Genomic DNA, 16950 nt, shown 5'->3' with positions numbered 1-16950 from the left:
GAGTTGTGAAGCATGTTCCGAAAGAAAGGGCCTGCTCTTCTTGATGTTGAATAAAGCAAATCTGCAGGACCGGACAGTTTTTTGCAATGTGGTCTGAGAAAGTCAGCTAATCATCAATCATAACTCCAAGGTTTCTGGCTGTTTTTGAAGGAGTTATGGTTGATGTGCCTAACTGGATGGTGAAATTGTGATGAAACTATGGGTTTGCTGGAACCACAAGCAGTTCTGTCTTGGCAAGGTTGAGTTGAAGGTGATGGTCCTTCATCCAGCAAGAAATGTCTGTTACACAAGCTGATATGCGAGCAGCTATCTTCGGATCATCAGGATGGAATGAGAGGTAGAGATGAGTGTCATCAGCATAGCAGTGATATGAAAAGCCATGTTTCTGAATGACAGAACCTAATGATGCCATGTAGACAGAGAAGAGAAGTGGTCCAAGAATTGATCCCTGAGGCACCCTAGTAGTTAGATGTGGTGACTTGGACACCTCACCAAAAGCAGCGGACAGATCCAGCAAGATAAGTATTGAAGATTTGGAATCCACTCTTGCCAGTCTTAGGGCTTCAACATTAACAGTTAACTGTTGATGTTAAGTCAACATTAACTTATTAACAGTGACTTGCTGACACCTACTGGCAGTTTTAATTTCACATTTAAAGTATATTTTCATTTTTTTTTTAAATCATTTCAAATATCTGTATTCAACGTTTTATGTTTAAAATATCAAAACAGTATTAATGCATTTGTAACTGCAGGTTAAAACATTAATATCCTGCATTAAACAGTGTGTAAATGCATCTAAATGCCCCTTCTAATGCAGCTTCTGTGTTTTCTCTGCATTGCGAATATTAATTTTGTCAATACTGATTTAATTTGCTTGGTAACAGCCCAAATGACTTATTATTCTAATTGACTGATTCAATTTAAGAATTTGACTGAAAAGATGATGCACACTTTAGAAATGGCTTTATACAGGTACAAATATCCATAAAAGGTAAAAATCAATTTAAACTTATTTTATCACTGCTGTGAACTGATCACCACACAGAATATGCAGAATATCAAAAACGTTAGGAGTCAGCTGTCCATGGTAGTCCTTAAGATATCAGCACAATAACACACTCAGGAAAATATAATCTAATTATCGTTATCGATAAAATCCCAGAAAATATTGAGATATATTTTTTGTCAATATCGCACACCCCTAATATATTTAAAGTTTTGATTAGAAAAAAATGTAAATAAATATGAGAAGTGCCCTTTTTTTCCACTTGAGCTCCTGCCCCTCAAAATGTTTGTGCACGTCCCTGGTTAGCACAATTATTCCTGCTATTTGAAATCCTACCTTTATTTGTCAAGAGCACACCTCCCTTAAAATGTCTATGGAGGCAGCTCATTAGGTTTTTGGAACAGAGTGATTGTATTTTCTTTATGAGAATAGGACGTTTTGGAAAAAGAACGTTCATTTCATGGATGTCTTGTGGCCTGACAGCACAAGTGCGAAAATGCTGAAACTGTGAAGGCATTTCTCACCATTACTCTTCCTCGTCTCCTCCTTCGTGAGTTTCTGCTGCACTGTGGCTTTTTGCACACTCGAGCCCTTTCCCGAGACCTCTTTCACTGATTCGCTGCTGATGACGGAACCATCCTCACTCGGCAACCTACTGCAAGTAACCATAGCAACAAGGAGCAGCGGTGAGTCGGTGCATGTGTGAAATGAGAGGACGGTTATGTCATTTTCTTTGTCTGCATTATCATCTCAAACACATACATATAAATGCAAGGACACACAATCAAACAGATACACACATTTACTTGTACCAAATCACTGTGGTGCTTGGATTTGATTGTGAACATTTTATTAGTCCATTCAGACATTCTAGAATAGTTAATCATGGCTTTAAAAATGGCTTTCTGAAACACAGATAAAATACAGATTACTAAATCCTGGACTATGGAGCCATTAACTAAAATAAATTAGATTAATTTAAAACTAGCTGTGCTAATCTGAATTAGCATGACAAAGGTTGTCTATAAAACATGGAATGAACCAAGAAGCAGCAAGCAAATCTAAGGAAAACATTGGCAGCAGAAAAAGGACTGCAATCAAACATAATAAAAAAAAACTTTACTGAACAAGAGGAAACTTTTTAAAGCAAGCAAAATAAACTGCACACATCAGGTGTGGAATAAAGGAAAAGCATTGCCTGGAAATATGTTCTTGCAATCAGTGACAGTGAGAGAGAGATTCCCTACAATGTGTTTTACTTCAGAGTGTGTGTTGTGTGTGTGTGTGTGTGTGTGTGTGTGTGTGTGTGTGTGCGTGCGTGCGTGCGTGTCAAAATGATTAAAAATGATTAACAGTGCAGATTTATTTTCTGTTAATCTGGTTTAAAGGGTCATTTTAGTTTAGGACTAGGCTTAATCTCTGTCAGGGAAACCGCCCCATTGTATGAAACATATTGAGGAAATTCTATAGAGAGGGGGAAAAAATATATGCAAATATATATATATGCAGTTTTGGATGTATTGTATGCTATTATTGCTGTCGGATTCCCACATTGTTAGTTATTATTTAATATATACTGGTGTGTGTGTGTGTGTGTGTTGTGATACAAATTAATGTATAATATGTTTGTGCAAATAGCTGTGTAATCAGTACGGTCACTCTGAATTCAGCAACCCTCTTATTGCTGTGAGCATATGCTTATTCTTCTTTCTGAAGATAAATCTGTCCTTCTCTTTGTTTATGCTTCCCTCACTCTCTGTCTTCTTACATAACTTTATGATGATTTAGTATTTCCAAAAATCCTGACTATTCAAGTCGGTGAAAGAGCTACTAAATTGAGTCCTTCTATGACATGTACACTTCTGGTCAAAAGTTGGAGATAATTAGAAATGTTTTAATGTTTTTGAAAGAAGTCTCTTATACAAATCAAAACTGAAATTATGTGATCAAAAGTAAAAAAAAAAATGTTACATGCTTTTTTTTTTTTACAGTAAGAACATAATATTGTGAAAACATAATATTACCCCAAAATATGAAGCAGCAAAAACCTAATTAGTTAATAATAAGAAGAAATATTTCCTTAACACCAAATTTGCATATTAGAACGATTTCTGAAGGATCATATGACACTGAAAAGTAATGGCTGCTGAAAATTCAGCTTTGCCATCACATGAATAAGTAACATTTCAAATATGTTCAAATCAAAAACAGTTCTTTTGTATGCACCCTTGTTGAGCATAAGCAACTTGTTTCAAAAATATTAAAACAAAAATCTTATTATCCAAACTTTTTATCAGTAGTGTAGTTCATGATTTACATATATAATTCAGCTGAACCTGAGTGGAATGCATTTCTCCAGAAATTATATCAACTTTTTCAGAGATAAATGGTCTAAATCAAGAACATATCCACTTAAGTCAAACAGTTTGACAGTTTGAAGCGAGATCCATTTATATCACACTCCTCCATGAAACTAACTGAAAGCTACAGTATGCTCATCCAACCATATGAAAATCATTAAGTCAGTCACCTTAACTATCAGACAGACTTTTAAGAGGCCAGTGATCTCATTAACACAGTGTTAAGATCATACTGACATACTGAGCATTGATTTTATTTAAAAAGCAATTATCAAACAAGTCTCTGTCACTATATCCATTATCTCACCCTCTCTTGAACACTATTTAGCGTCTCTAGCTTATGTCTTCCATGACAAGTAGTTTTGTGGGCCTGTGCCAAATAACAGCAAATGACAGCATTACTGTTAGGGCTGTGACATGAATACTGAGTATTTACAGCATTCCATAAGTGTTAGGTTTCTTCACACATACCTTTTCCTTATCTCACTGTTCAGGTTCTTCTTGGAAGTGGATCCATCTTGGCGTGCAGGCTTATCTAGGGACAGAGGGGCATCTCGAATGGGGTGGGGCAGAATCATAGTCTCCTGGGTAACCGAGAGGGTCTCCTCATCACCACCCTGCTGACCCAGGTGTTGCTTGGCATAGTCAAACCCCTGAACAGGCTAAGCAATGAGCAAACATTCACATATTTGATTACAGATATGAAGGTTATTCTTATACACTGTACACATTAAAAAATGGTAACATCTAAATTAACTGGTCAAAAATATTTAAATAAATGGGGTTGCATCAGGTACAGACAGCTCTTTATAGTAAGCAACTTTTTGCAGGTTACCACTTTTTACAGTGCATAATGGGGTTTCCATAAAACATCAATTTGAGACAGATAAAGTTTTGTTTTGTTTTGTGTTTTGCTACCAAACCAATGATCTGGTTGTACATTCCTTTGGACAAATGTTTTGACTATATATTTCATGAAACGTATATGTGCTGTCAGAAACATGACTGCTCCATTCAAATAAAAATTGTTAGGATCCTGTGAACATTAATGGTTTCAAGTGCAATAAATACGTCACTAAAAATGTGGTTTATGTGGTAACATCTGAATTATTCAAATTTTATTAAAATCAAGAATTCATTTTGTATGACTGAAACAATATGACTGCATTAGATTAGATCAAGGAAAGTTCAAAAGTTCACATGTTAATATAATCCTTAGATCTAATGAAGGTAAACATATTTGGCAATGGAGGGAGATGAGATGAGAGATTGAAGATGAGACTTCTGATTAATTAAGTAGTCTTGGGGAATTTAGTGGATATTAATGAATTTATTTAAAGATACAAATTAGAAATTGAGGATGCTTTCACATACAGTGGGAATAGAAAAGAATCACCCCCCTTTAAAATAATCACATTTTGTTGCTTTGCAGCCTGAAATGAAGACGGACACACTTTTGTTTTATCTAGCTATATTTACTCAGTGAAACTTATAACATCCAAGTGAATATATAACACCAACATGTCAGAATAAAATAAAAATAAAAAAACAGAATCACTGAGTTGGAAAAAGGATCACTCCCCCTCCTAAAAATGACTCAATCAGGTGTAGCTAATCACCTTCTCAATGGCACACAAAGCCATTTGACTTTCAACTGTGATCAGCTGTGGTCATTCTGATTAGCTCAGCATGGAAAGAGCTTTACTGAAGCATTTCAGGCCTTGGTAGCGCAACTGAAGCAAACAATCAACTATGGGTGGCAAGGCACTGTAGAAAGATCTCCTGGATAAAGTTGTGGAGAGGCACATGTCAGGAGATACAAACATTTTTTCAAGGGTTTTATCAATGCCTGTAAGCACAGTGAAGTCTTTTATTAAGAAGTGGAAGGTATTTGGTGCAACACAGTGTCATGACTCTCTGTAATAAAAGAAATGCAATTAGATGCTCCGACAAAACTTTTATTATAGAAGGTAAACTGGAGATGAGCCGCCAAACCCTGGATCAGCAGGACAATAGTGAGGATGATCAATATCCAGACAAGGACCAGGAAACGAGAGAACAGTCCGACCAGCAAACAAAGTCCAAGAAAGCCACAGCACGTAATCTGTTGAGCGGAGATCAAACACCAGGTGAGCGGCTGCACAATGGAGAGTAACACATCAAAGTCAGGGACAGGCGAGGCTCAATTACCATGTTCCCTCTAAACAACAAGGTCACAGTCCAAAGCGAGAGGAGGGCAAGCCGCTGGCCAGTAAGTGCAGACAGACCGGGCAGAAACAGAATTAACTAAAAAAAAAAATAAATAAATAAATACTCATGACTAAAAGAAAATCAAAGCAAAAGGTGCGAGTGAAGCATAAGTAATAAAATACATTGGCAAAGAAAAGAGTAAAAACAAGAGACTTAAGTAATAAGAAAATTAATAAGAAAATGACAAACAGCTGCGAGAGCGTGCAAGACCGCATTGATTGTGAAACGCAATCAGCTGAGTGTGGCTAGCACATGCAGACAAAAACAAAGCCTAATGCAGGAGAGAAGAGAGATCGATCAAACCTGAGCCCTGACAGACAGACCCTCCCTGGATCAGGACATCACTCCAAACTGGATGAAGGAGCCAGGAGGAAACTGGTCAGAAAGGCCTACAGCAACTCTGAAGCAGCTGCAGGAATTTATGACAAAGAGAGGTCATTGTGTGCATGTGACAACGATATCTCCACAATTCTCCACAAATGTGGCTTGTATAGGAGGGTTGCAAGAAACAAGCCACTCCTCAAGAAAGGCCACAGGCAGTCGCGACTGAGCTTTGCCAAAATGCACCTTGAAGATTCTGAGGCAGATGAGACTAAATTATTTAAGACTTATATGAGAAGACTTATATGAGACTTTAATTATTTGGCCTCAACACCAAACTATATATCTGGCGTAAATCCAATATAGCTCACCATCCAAATAACACCATTCCTACAGTAAAGTATGGAGGTGGTAATCTCCTGTTATGGCTGTTTCTATGCAGCAGAGACTGAAGCAATTGTCAGTATAGAAGGAAAAATGGATGGGGCAAAATACCATCAAATTATTGAGGGAAATATGCTGCCCTCTGCCAGAACGTTGTCAACGGGAAGAAGGTTTACCTTCCAACATGACAATGACCCAAAGCACACAGCAAAACTGAGCACACAGTGGTTGAAGGAGAAAAAGTTAAATGTCCTTGCATGGCCTAGTCAGAGCCCAGACTTAAACCTAGGGATGGGTATCGTTAAGGTTTTAACGAACGAATGCGCACCGCTGTGAAGGGAAAGAAGTTGCGCAAGACGAAACCCAGCTAGTTTTTAATAGCTTTACCTCATGTCTTCTTTTGTATAATCCTTAGAAGCCAAAATCGTATAATAAATTAAACTAATATTATTATTAATAATAAAACAGCCACAGGCCTAAAGTGTAAGCAGATGTTTGAATGTTTAGTTCTCTCTTCTATCATAATTAAACAGGGCTTTCATGTTGCGCGTGCTGAAGCTCCTCCGCGTGGGCGCGATCTCGCTTCTGAATTGCGAATAGCAAAAATCCATCATAGACAAATGTTTGAAAAACAGCTGGCGACTCTGGTGAGATAGAATTAGCAAGATAATGTGTATATATAGCAATAATAAATGTAAGTGTGTTTTATTAACTTCTCCAGCACCGATAGCAGAACCGTTAACGTCAGAGCTTATCGATACTCCGGTCTTTCATAATTTAGCCCCAGGACCGATTAAATACCGGGTTTCGGTACCCATCCCTACTTAAACCCCATTAAAAATCTGTGGAATAACTTGAAGACTGCAGTCCACAAACTGTCACCATCAAATTTAACTGAACTTGAGCAGTTCTGCAAAGAAGAGTGGGCAAATATTGCAAAGTCTAAAAGTGTAAAGTTAGTAGAGACATATACCAACAGACTAAAGGTGATGATACACAGGGCAACTTTTTTGAGCAATGTTGCTTGGGCACTTTACCATTGAGAATGGGCAACAAACTTCTATCTGGATACGTTAGATTGGTGTGGGCCCTGTGTCTCACCTGGTTGCCCATTGACAGCAACATTTCCCAGCAACACTGCTCAAAAAGTTGCCCTGTGTATCATTACTTTAAAGGCTGTAATTAAAGCAAAATGTGGTTAAACAAACTACTGACACAAAGGGGTGATCTTTTTCCAACTCTTTTTTTTTTCTGACATGTTGGTGTTATATCTTTCACTTGGATGTTATAAGTTGTACTGAGTAAATATAGCTAGATAAAACAAAAACTGTGTCCATCTTCATTTCAGGCTGCAAAGCAACAAAATGTGATTATTTTAAAGGGGGTGATTCTTTCCTATACCCACTGTATGTTTATTTCAACATAAAAAAAAAGAAAAAGAAAAAAACTAATGCCATGATGAGGTATTCTTACACAAGGGGCTGATCCTTTTCCCAACTCAGAGATTCAGGTTTTTTTTTTTCTGACATGTTGGTGTTATATTTATCACTTGGATGTCATAAGTTGCACTGAGTAAATACAGCTGGATAAAACAAAAACCGTGTCCGTCTTCATTTCAGGCTGCAAAGCAACAAAATGTGATTATTTTAAAGGGGGTGATTCTTTCCTATACCCACTGTATGTTTATTTCAACATAAAAAAAAAGAAAAAGAAAAAAACTAATGCCATGATGAGGTATTGGTTCAAAAGTGTAATATGTCCAATAACTTCTGCTGCCATTGGCTTTGAATCCTGAAACCGCTGGCCTGGTGTTGCTGTCCAAAAAACTAATATAAAGAACGGCTGTGCAGCCCTGCAAATATATTCTAATAGTAATTATAATACACTGCATACATTTTGTAAATAGCAAATCCATAGTTGCTGGATAACTAAAGGCAAGGAGGCGTTCTATAATGGTCAAGCAAAATTCAGGCAGTAGTTTGTCAGTCACTGCAAATGATAAACTTGGCCAGTTAGTGTATATGGGGAAAAAGCAGGTCAGATCGTTATACCTAATAAATAAGACATATTTGACATTTTTAAACAAGTGCTGCTGTCTGCATTTCTCTTAGAGAGGAGGATACATGTTTTATGGTTTTACAGAATTTATGTATTAAATGCATTTTTATAACAAAGAGGTCTCTGTCCCTTCCACAGTCCAGCTAGCCTACTTCCAACTAAATCATCAGAGAATTTGTGACCTTTTTCTTCAAATATTCAGCTTGTTTAGGCATACAAGCACGCAAAGGAACACACACACATGTACACACACATACAGTACATTCAGATCCTAATCTAGAAAAATAAATACTTTTGACATAACTCAACAATGTTTATATTAGTTAGGAATAGTTCACAAAAAAAATAGTTCAATTCAGTAAATATCATATATAATGTCATTTAGAATCTGCATGAATTTTTAATGCATTGTAGAATGTCAAGGCTGCTCCATACAGTGAAAGCATTAAGTGTTCATTTTGAAACATTCCTGTCTCCATTCACTTTCATTGTAAGGAAAAAGCAGCCAGGACACTCCACTAAACATTTCCTTTCATGTTCCACAATATAGTCTTACATGTATGGAATGACACACAGGTGAGTCAATAACAAAAGAATTTTACTGTTTTGGGTGAAATTGGTTAAGATTTCTTTACAACAGAACAGCACAACCCAGATGTTCGAATTTGTGCAACGCATTTTATGGACGACAGTTATTTTAACCTAGAAGAGTACAAGGTTGGCTGTGCACAAAGGTTATTTCTAAAAAAAAAAAAATGGGTCAATTCTGACTTTGCTGCGACAATCTGGTGCTTCTGAATCAGCAACTGTAAGTATGTTTTGTTATTAGTTTAAAGGGGTCATATGATGCGATTTCAAGTTCCCTTTCATGGGAACTTCGAACTGCGTCCTAAGCATGTCAACATATTCTGTTACACCAAATACACAAAATAATGATCTTTAAAATAGCATCATATGACCCCTTTATTTGTGCAAGATCATTAGTACTTGTCCCTGAGACCTGTCTACTCTATGTAGGGATTTCATGAACAGGACACTGATACGCCACTGAATCTGCTTTGTGAATTCTCTCAGGTGAATTTAAGCCACTCGTGAAAACGAGTGTTAGAAGTTTGAAACTTCATAAGAACTTTGTCAACTCTCATTCTAATAATCTGTTTGTGTGTATGTGTGTTTTAGCGTAGTTTTGATGTATTCTAGAGTAGCCAATAAAATTCATGTTTCATTTATAAAGAATCTTTGGTTTGGTGTCATATAATTTCCCGGTCAAAACTTTTGCCAAGATCAACGTTACCTCTCTAAGAGCTTACAAATTATCAAAGAACGTATTTATCCGTGGCCAGGAGAATACATAGTCAATTTGTTAAAATATACTGAGGTCACGGCTCGCTGGACGACCCTTGATTTAAAGTGTAACATAACAAATTTGAAATCGGTTTAATCAGGTGAACTTCGGGGATTCAGATCCGAGTCCTATCAAAACCTGAATGAATTAATAATAATTAATTCCCTTACAAATTTAAGTAGTCAAGTTATTTACATCTACACATCATCCTTAAGACTGTGTGCACATCAGGAGTCCATAGTAGCAGGTGAGATGATTGAAGAGCTGAATAACTACCTGAGGGTAATAACCCACGTCTTTCCAGTAAGCAGTCTAAATGAGAGAAAACAGCATTAAGAGTCATCAATCATTTCTATCTCTCTCTCATACACTCTCTCGGGATGTATTCCCAGAGATAAAGCAAGCAAAGCATGTTAGTTTGAGGAAAACTGTTGATGAAGTCACTGTAAAATATGCTGAGTGTACAAAATACCATAATGAGTTATAATGAGAGAGTTAAAGAGCCTTATGGCAAATGCAGGATTTTCATCCAGTCACTGCCGTACCTTGACTCGAGGGTTGAAGTTTCCAATGGGATCGCTTTTGAAATCGCTCTTGTTTTTGTGACACAGCACCGTGGTGATGATGATGATGATGAGGGTCACCACACCGATGGGTGCTAGCACTGCAGCGATGATCCACATGTTGTTGGGTGGATTCTTCACTACGGCTGCATGATGAGAAACACTGTTAGTCACATGAAATCTTTTACATAATAAACTATGATTTTGCAAATTGTGTTGCTTAAATATTTTGACACAAAAATATTTGGTTGTACAACAAGTATTTTGTTAGTGACTTTTTTTAATCCAGGTTAAATAGATATTACAATATTACAATTATTATTTTCTTTTCTTTTTTTAACATTAACAAAATAATTGATGTTTATTAAAACCAAGTATATTTATCATCAAGTCTGTTTTTTTTAAGCATTTTTACATTTAATCAGCTATCATTTCAAACTTCAGATTACATTTCCTTTGTGAACCGAAAATGTAGTTGTTCTTTTTAATAGTCAACTTCTTTTCAGATCATCATTCGGATTATTACATTCAGACCACGACAGGTGTCATGATGGTCACAGACAAGGAGATTTACCTTTGATTCACTAAGCTGATTGCTCACTAAAAACTCACAGATCATGTTTTCAAGTCATTTTGGATTTGATTTTGACTTGACAAAGTTGTATGCTTACTTTTTAATTAGTCTTCCCAATAACACCATTATTTGTTCATTCAGAATTATTGAACATTCAGACTACGCAGAATGTTCACAAAATCAAGAGGTGTGAAGATTTAGCATGTGAACAGATTAATAAACCAATCATAGTGCAATGGAGGCACTGCCTCCTCTCACATGAAATGATGAGTTTGATTTAAGTTAAGTGTTATTGCCAACAATATACAATATGTATCATAATGCTGATTACCACAACAAATAGTTTGATAATATTTTTCAGTGTCTCAGTTGGAAAAAATATCCTTAGTTACATATCTTATTTTTGTAAGTGAATCTGGTAACACTTTATTTTAAAGTGTCCTTGTTACACGTTACATGTATTTACTATTATAAGAGCAATTAATTATGCATAATTACATGCAAGTAACCCTAAATCAAACCCTAACCATATAGTAAGTACATGTGGTTAATTAATATTACTCAGTACTTATATGTATAATTACACTGTAACAAGGACACCTTAAAATAACGTGTAACTATGAATCTTTATCAAATTAAGTAATTCTGCATGTAGTAATATTGCTGTGAGTAAAATTTTGGTTCCACTTTATATTAGGTATCTTTAACAACTATATACTGTAATGTACTTACTGTATGTGAAATAAATGAATGAATGCTAGATGCAATGTACCTATTGTGTTCATGTTGAATTGCAAATCCCATTTGTGCTACTGAGGTGGGATAGTGTTAAGGTTAGGGACAGGTTTGGTGGTTTGAGTAGGTTTAAGGGTGGGTGTAGTGGTAGGGTCAACAGTGTAATTATTGATGTAACTACATAAATTAATTACAGATATTATTTCAGAAATATATATTTTAATTATAAGTGCAATGTAAAAAAAAAAGTGCAGATATGTACACAATAGTGCATTGTATCAAATTATTAATTTAAATGTAAGTACATAGTAGTTAAATACACAAAATAAAGTGGGTCAAAAATTTCGATAATTCTAGTAAAACCTGAAGAGAAAGTAATTTTGACCTTCAGCCTGCAGTTGGACAAAGTATCCCAGCGTGAGTGCCATGGTCTGCGAGTCCACTGTGTTCATAAGCTTGGCTGCAGATGTGCCAAGCAGTGGGGTTCCATTTTGCTGGACGTAGTAGGTCATCTCAGCTGGGTTTTTTCGCCCATGCACACGCCTGATACTAACCATCTGAATGCAATGAAACACAGCTTGATCACTTCCTGTAGACACATTTTCATTTGGTAAACCTTAAAAGTTGAATATTTTCCATCAAATAATCTACAGGAGGGAGACTGGGGTGTGTGGTTACACTACAAGGTTAATTAATTAGAAATGAGCAACAGGGGTGAAATCACTATCATACACAAATCCCTTCTGAGGTAACAGAAGAAGTCAAATTACTTCTGGAAAACAGATTCACATAACCTAAGTAAGAAATGACTAAAGTTGGGTCCAATCATGAGTCCTTTCTTATGGCATATTTTTTACAGAATTATTTATTTGTTTGCAATTAAGTTGCTTAACTAGCACTTCCAATTTTGTTAGGTCGTACCTGGACAGTGTAACTGCCCACCGTTGCTGCCCGCTTGAAGCGAACGCCTTGCTGGTGGGCCACCATGAAGAGCTCAGCCAACCGTTCCTCCATCAGACTAGCAAAACTGTGGTACTGTCCTTCCAGAGAGGAGTTTTCCACATCCTGAATCACTGCAGAGACGTGGAGAGATGTTAAATGAAAGGTTTTTTTTTTAACTCTGGCACTTAAAGTCCACTGTTTAACAGAGTTTAGCTCCAACTCTTATCAAACACACTTGAACAAGCTAATCAAGGTCTTCAGGATTACTAGAATATTACAGACAGGTGAATTTGCTCAGGGTTGGCGTTAAAATCTACGGGATGATAGAACGCAAGGACCAGAGTTGCTGCTGAACCACTGCAGTCTTGCGCACACTAATTACTTCTCAATGATGTAGAACTTTGTCAATATCAGGGGAAGTCCTGAGAAACCTCAAAGAGTTCCTGAGAACTAGCATTACTAAAGACGCTCAAATCTGGATTAACTATGAATAATCAGACAGTACTGTATAACTGGTTCAATTATACTGAGACAGCACAGAAGATTGATGTGTTTGATGTGTTTATAAAGAAAAGAAAGCAATATAAATTATCTCATCTTGGCATAGAACAGCAGCATGTTATTATACAAACCCACTGGAGCAAATTGTTTAAGTATTTGTCATGCGTAACACAAATGTGCGTAATATATCACAACAAGACAAAACATCTTCAATTAGTCTGTTTATTTGTGAACTCTCGATTTATACGTGAACTTTCCTGCCATCTAGCTTTTGGAATTGTGTGCTAATAGTTAATTATGTGAGCTTTTAGGAATATATAAGCATGTACTATAGATGATCTTAAAGTAAACAGACACAAAGTAAAAATCACAAAACCAATTATGATTTTACACCACATCACTCCATTCTTCCTCTGAATTAAGCTCTTTCACTCATATGGCTACTAATGAACAACATCAATAAGACGATTACCTGTGATTATCCAAAATGGCCTGGTTACTACAGATGTGTTAAGGTTGTGGTATTCCAGAGCTGCAGAGGAAAGATAGTGAGAGGGAAGAGAAAGAAAACAAGAGAAACTTGTAGAGAGGGAGAATAGATAAGGAATCTTGTTTCCAAAGACATTGCTTTGATCCTTGGTCCAGAGGCTTAGCTGAGCACATCTACTCTCCAGCAGACAGTACAGAGAGTCTAGCCGCATTTCCCAAATGAAACCTTTACTCAATTGCATACTGGCAGTGTGATTAAAGGCTCTGGCTGACATCCTGTCTTCAATGTAGTGCTTAAATATAAAATAAATGTTAATGATTTGTCATGTCATTATTATTCATTTTAATCCATTTGCCTGACCAAAACGATAATGAAACCAGTGATGAAAATACCAAAAACACAATTTTTTCTATTTTAAAATGTATTAACATCTGTTCATTTAAACATGTATCAAATATGTTATGGACAAACATACAACAAATTTAGAATGTATGCATGTATTTATTTATTTAAGAAATATTTGCAAACTTCATTTGTTTTAAGCATTTTAGGCACTTAGTCAGTGATCCTTGGTCCAGAGGCTTAGCTGAGCACATCTACTCTCCAGCAGACAGTACAGAGAGTCTAGCCGCATTTCCCAAATGAAACCTTTACTCAATTGCATACTGGCAGTGTGATTAAAGGCTCTGGCTGACATCCTGTCTTCAAGGCAGAATCACTAAGCAGCCTGTAAAATTTCAACAGCTGTTGAATTACTTTACTCCATTAAAGTCTACTAAGGTCTAATCTGAGGAACAGCAGCCTAAGTGTTTTGACCAGTATTTCATCATATGGTAAAAAATGTACAGTACTGGTGGTGAATAAACGGAAGTCCATGGACCGAATTCGTGACAGATAATCACAACCGTGCTAATATTCTGAACAACAGCACAATTGCTAGCCTCATATTGCTTTTATGCAGCAGTACAATAAATACGAAGTTAAGATTTAGCAACCTATGTCACTTTAGACATAATATTGCCAGTTACTTTGTCTTTTTTTTTTTTTTTTGCTCTGTCAACAAAAATAGTTCCAAACAAGTAGAATCAATTGCATGTCTCAGAGCAACATGTAGTAGTGGTGTTTCAGTATCCTGTATGAATAAGCGTTGTCAAATGAATCTGTTAGGTACATGACTCAATGACTCTGAAATCTGAATATCCCTATTTCCCTACAATTTAGTATCTGAAAAGCAGTACTTGAAATGTGCATGAGTGATGTGATTGATGTTGTTGGATTAGATGTACTGTCTAGAATGAAATTACTACACACATGCATGCCTTTTAGAATGCACTTTTTTAACAGTCTCAAATTAAATTCTTCAACAAATGTAGTACATACTTACGGACACACTCCGTTAACACTGAGTTAAGACAATGGAGGATGTGTATTCTCAGAACAGATGTGCAAAAAGTGTCAGGTGGTCACTGGGGTGGTACCCTCAAAAAGACATATTTAAACCTTCAAAGGTTCATATTGCTACTCTAAGGTACTAATATATACCTTTTAAGTTGTTCCTTTCTGGAACAAGGGTTCTGCCCAAGGGACAAGCTGTTGTACCCCTAAAGGCACAATTTTTGCACATTTTACTTGATACTTAGATGCATTCAAATGTATTCAGTTGTTACATATGCCACAGTGTGTAGTGTATCATCAGTGCTGGGTAGATTTAAAAATTGTAGTCCGTTACAGATTCCAAATTACATGACAAATAGTCATAATCCATTTCATTACACATTTTCGGTAATGTAATAAGACTACTTTTTGATTACTTTTGAGCTAACTTGTTTATCACATTGATTTAAATAGGACAATATTGTACCAGATTGACATAAAAATACAACATGAAGTCCATTCAACATTACATTACATCAAGGTTTCCCAAACTGGGGTTCTTTAAGGAAGTGCAGGGGGTTCATGAGTTTAATGAAAAGCTAATAATTAAAGTCCCCATGAAATCAAAATTAAAGGTTTTTGGGTGTTAGTATCAATAGGTTAGTTTTAAGGTTATCTATAAGGCAGTGTGCTCCAAAACAGTGACAAAATTCGGATTTAGAAGATATAAGCATTCAAAGCTTGCAGTTCGTGACTTCCGCCAATGTTTAATATTCAAGTTTTTAAAAAAAAATCAAATTCAGAACTATGTTAAATGCCACATAATATTCAGTTTTGTTAAATGACATTTGTCAATAATTCAAATTTACACAATACAAATTCAATTTGTTTTGTCATATTATAAGCTCCATAGAATAGCTCTCACCATCACATTACAGTTGCTTGTGGAGCCATGTTCTTTCCATACAGACACACACACAAGCGTATCTGGGATTCCCTACTGTTAATTATTTTTCCCTGGAATTGGCTTTGATGTGCATGCTGTGCCCTGGCCCATGTATGCATGAACCTGTTTCCGCCTCCTGTGAACACTACAAACCAAACAGAAACCACTTCCTCTCTCTGGTAGAGAATCATCTATCTTATTTTCACTGTAAAATGTTGATGATCATGTCTGAAAAAAAAACATATTTAGCATTAATGCTGTTTATATGTTTGTTTGTTTTTCAGATTTATAAATATGAACAAAAAAATAACCATACTGAATCATACTCAACTGAATTATATAACCATCTTTATTATTTATTACATGTCAATTCTGCATACTGTACCAACACTATTCCCAAAAGGAATATAAAAGGAAATAAAAAGTGTAACAATTGCATATGTTACATCCTATTTGTATAACTGAGGAATCCCAGGGAGAACTTACGCTCAGCTGTGATCAGTGGAGGGTAAAACAGGAAGTAACCAACAAGCTCGGCAGTCAGTTGGCTGAGGAGGTTACTGGTAGTTGTGCCATTGAGAGTGACACTGCCATTATGCACCACATATATCAGCGATACAGCAGGAGAACCCATAGACTGTGATGTGCTCAAGATCTGTGAGAAAAAAGGAGTGAGAAACAGAAAATTTGACAAAGAGAAAATGAAAGGGTTATATTATATTGTGCTCAGACTGACCTTTTACCAGTTAAAAATCAACAAAATGTAATTATAAACACACACACACACATACATATATATATATATATATATATATACACTGAACAAAAATATAATGAAAACCGGGATTCATCCGTGAAGAGAACACCTCTCCAAAGTGCCAGACACCATCGAATGTGAGCATTTGCCTACTCAAGTCGGTCACGACGAAGAACTGCAGTCAGGTTGAGACCCCACTGAGGACGACGAGCATGCAGATGAGCTTCCCTGAGACGGTTTCTGACAGTTTGTGCAAAAATTATTTGGTTATGCAAACCGATTGTTGCAGCAGCTGTCCGGGTGGCTGGTCTCAGACGATCTTGGAGGTGAAGATGCTGGAT

The 16950-nt window shown here is 36.3% G+C and overlaps 1 protein-coding gene across 2 annotated transcripts in view; it reads right to left on the bottom strand.

The window, feature by feature from the left end:
- LOC107704276 (UPF0606 protein KIAA1549L-like) overlaps nt 1-16950 on the bottom strand; it is a 96153-nt gene that overhangs the window by 31498 nt on the left and 47705 nt on the right. Inside the window, exons 7-14 of one of the 2 annotated variants that reach the window (XM_016507159.1) lie at nt 16339-16507; nt 13515-13574; nt 12521-12672; nt 11985-12156; nt 10273-10436; nt 10004-10039; nt 3841-4031; nt 1534-1664 (exon numbers count right to left, since the gene is read on the bottom strand). In XM_016507159.1, coding sequence (XP_016362645.1) covers nt 1534-1664; nt 3841-4031; nt 10004-10039; nt 10273-10436; nt 11985-12156; nt 12521-12672; nt 13515-13574; nt 16339-16507 — 1075 coding nt within the window. The remainder of the gene's footprint in view (nt 1-1533; nt 1665-3840; nt 4032-10003; nt 10040-10272; nt 10437-11984; nt 12157-12520; nt 12673-13514; nt 13575-16338; nt 16508-16950) is intronic. The other variant, XM_016507160.1, reaches the window with a different exon arrangement.

Source organism: Sinocyclocheilus anshuiensis, unplaced genomic scaffold (assembly GCF_001515605.1).
Source record: "Sinocyclocheilus anshuiensis isolate Anshui unplaced genomic scaffold, SAMN03320099.WGS_v1.1 scaffold863, whole genome shotgun sequence".
NCBI classification, from domain to species: domain Eukaryota; kingdom Metazoa; phylum Chordata; class Actinopteri; order Cypriniformes; family Cyprinidae; genus Sinocyclocheilus; species Sinocyclocheilus anshuiensis.
This window is presented reverse-complemented; position numbering and strand designations above follow the sequence as displayed.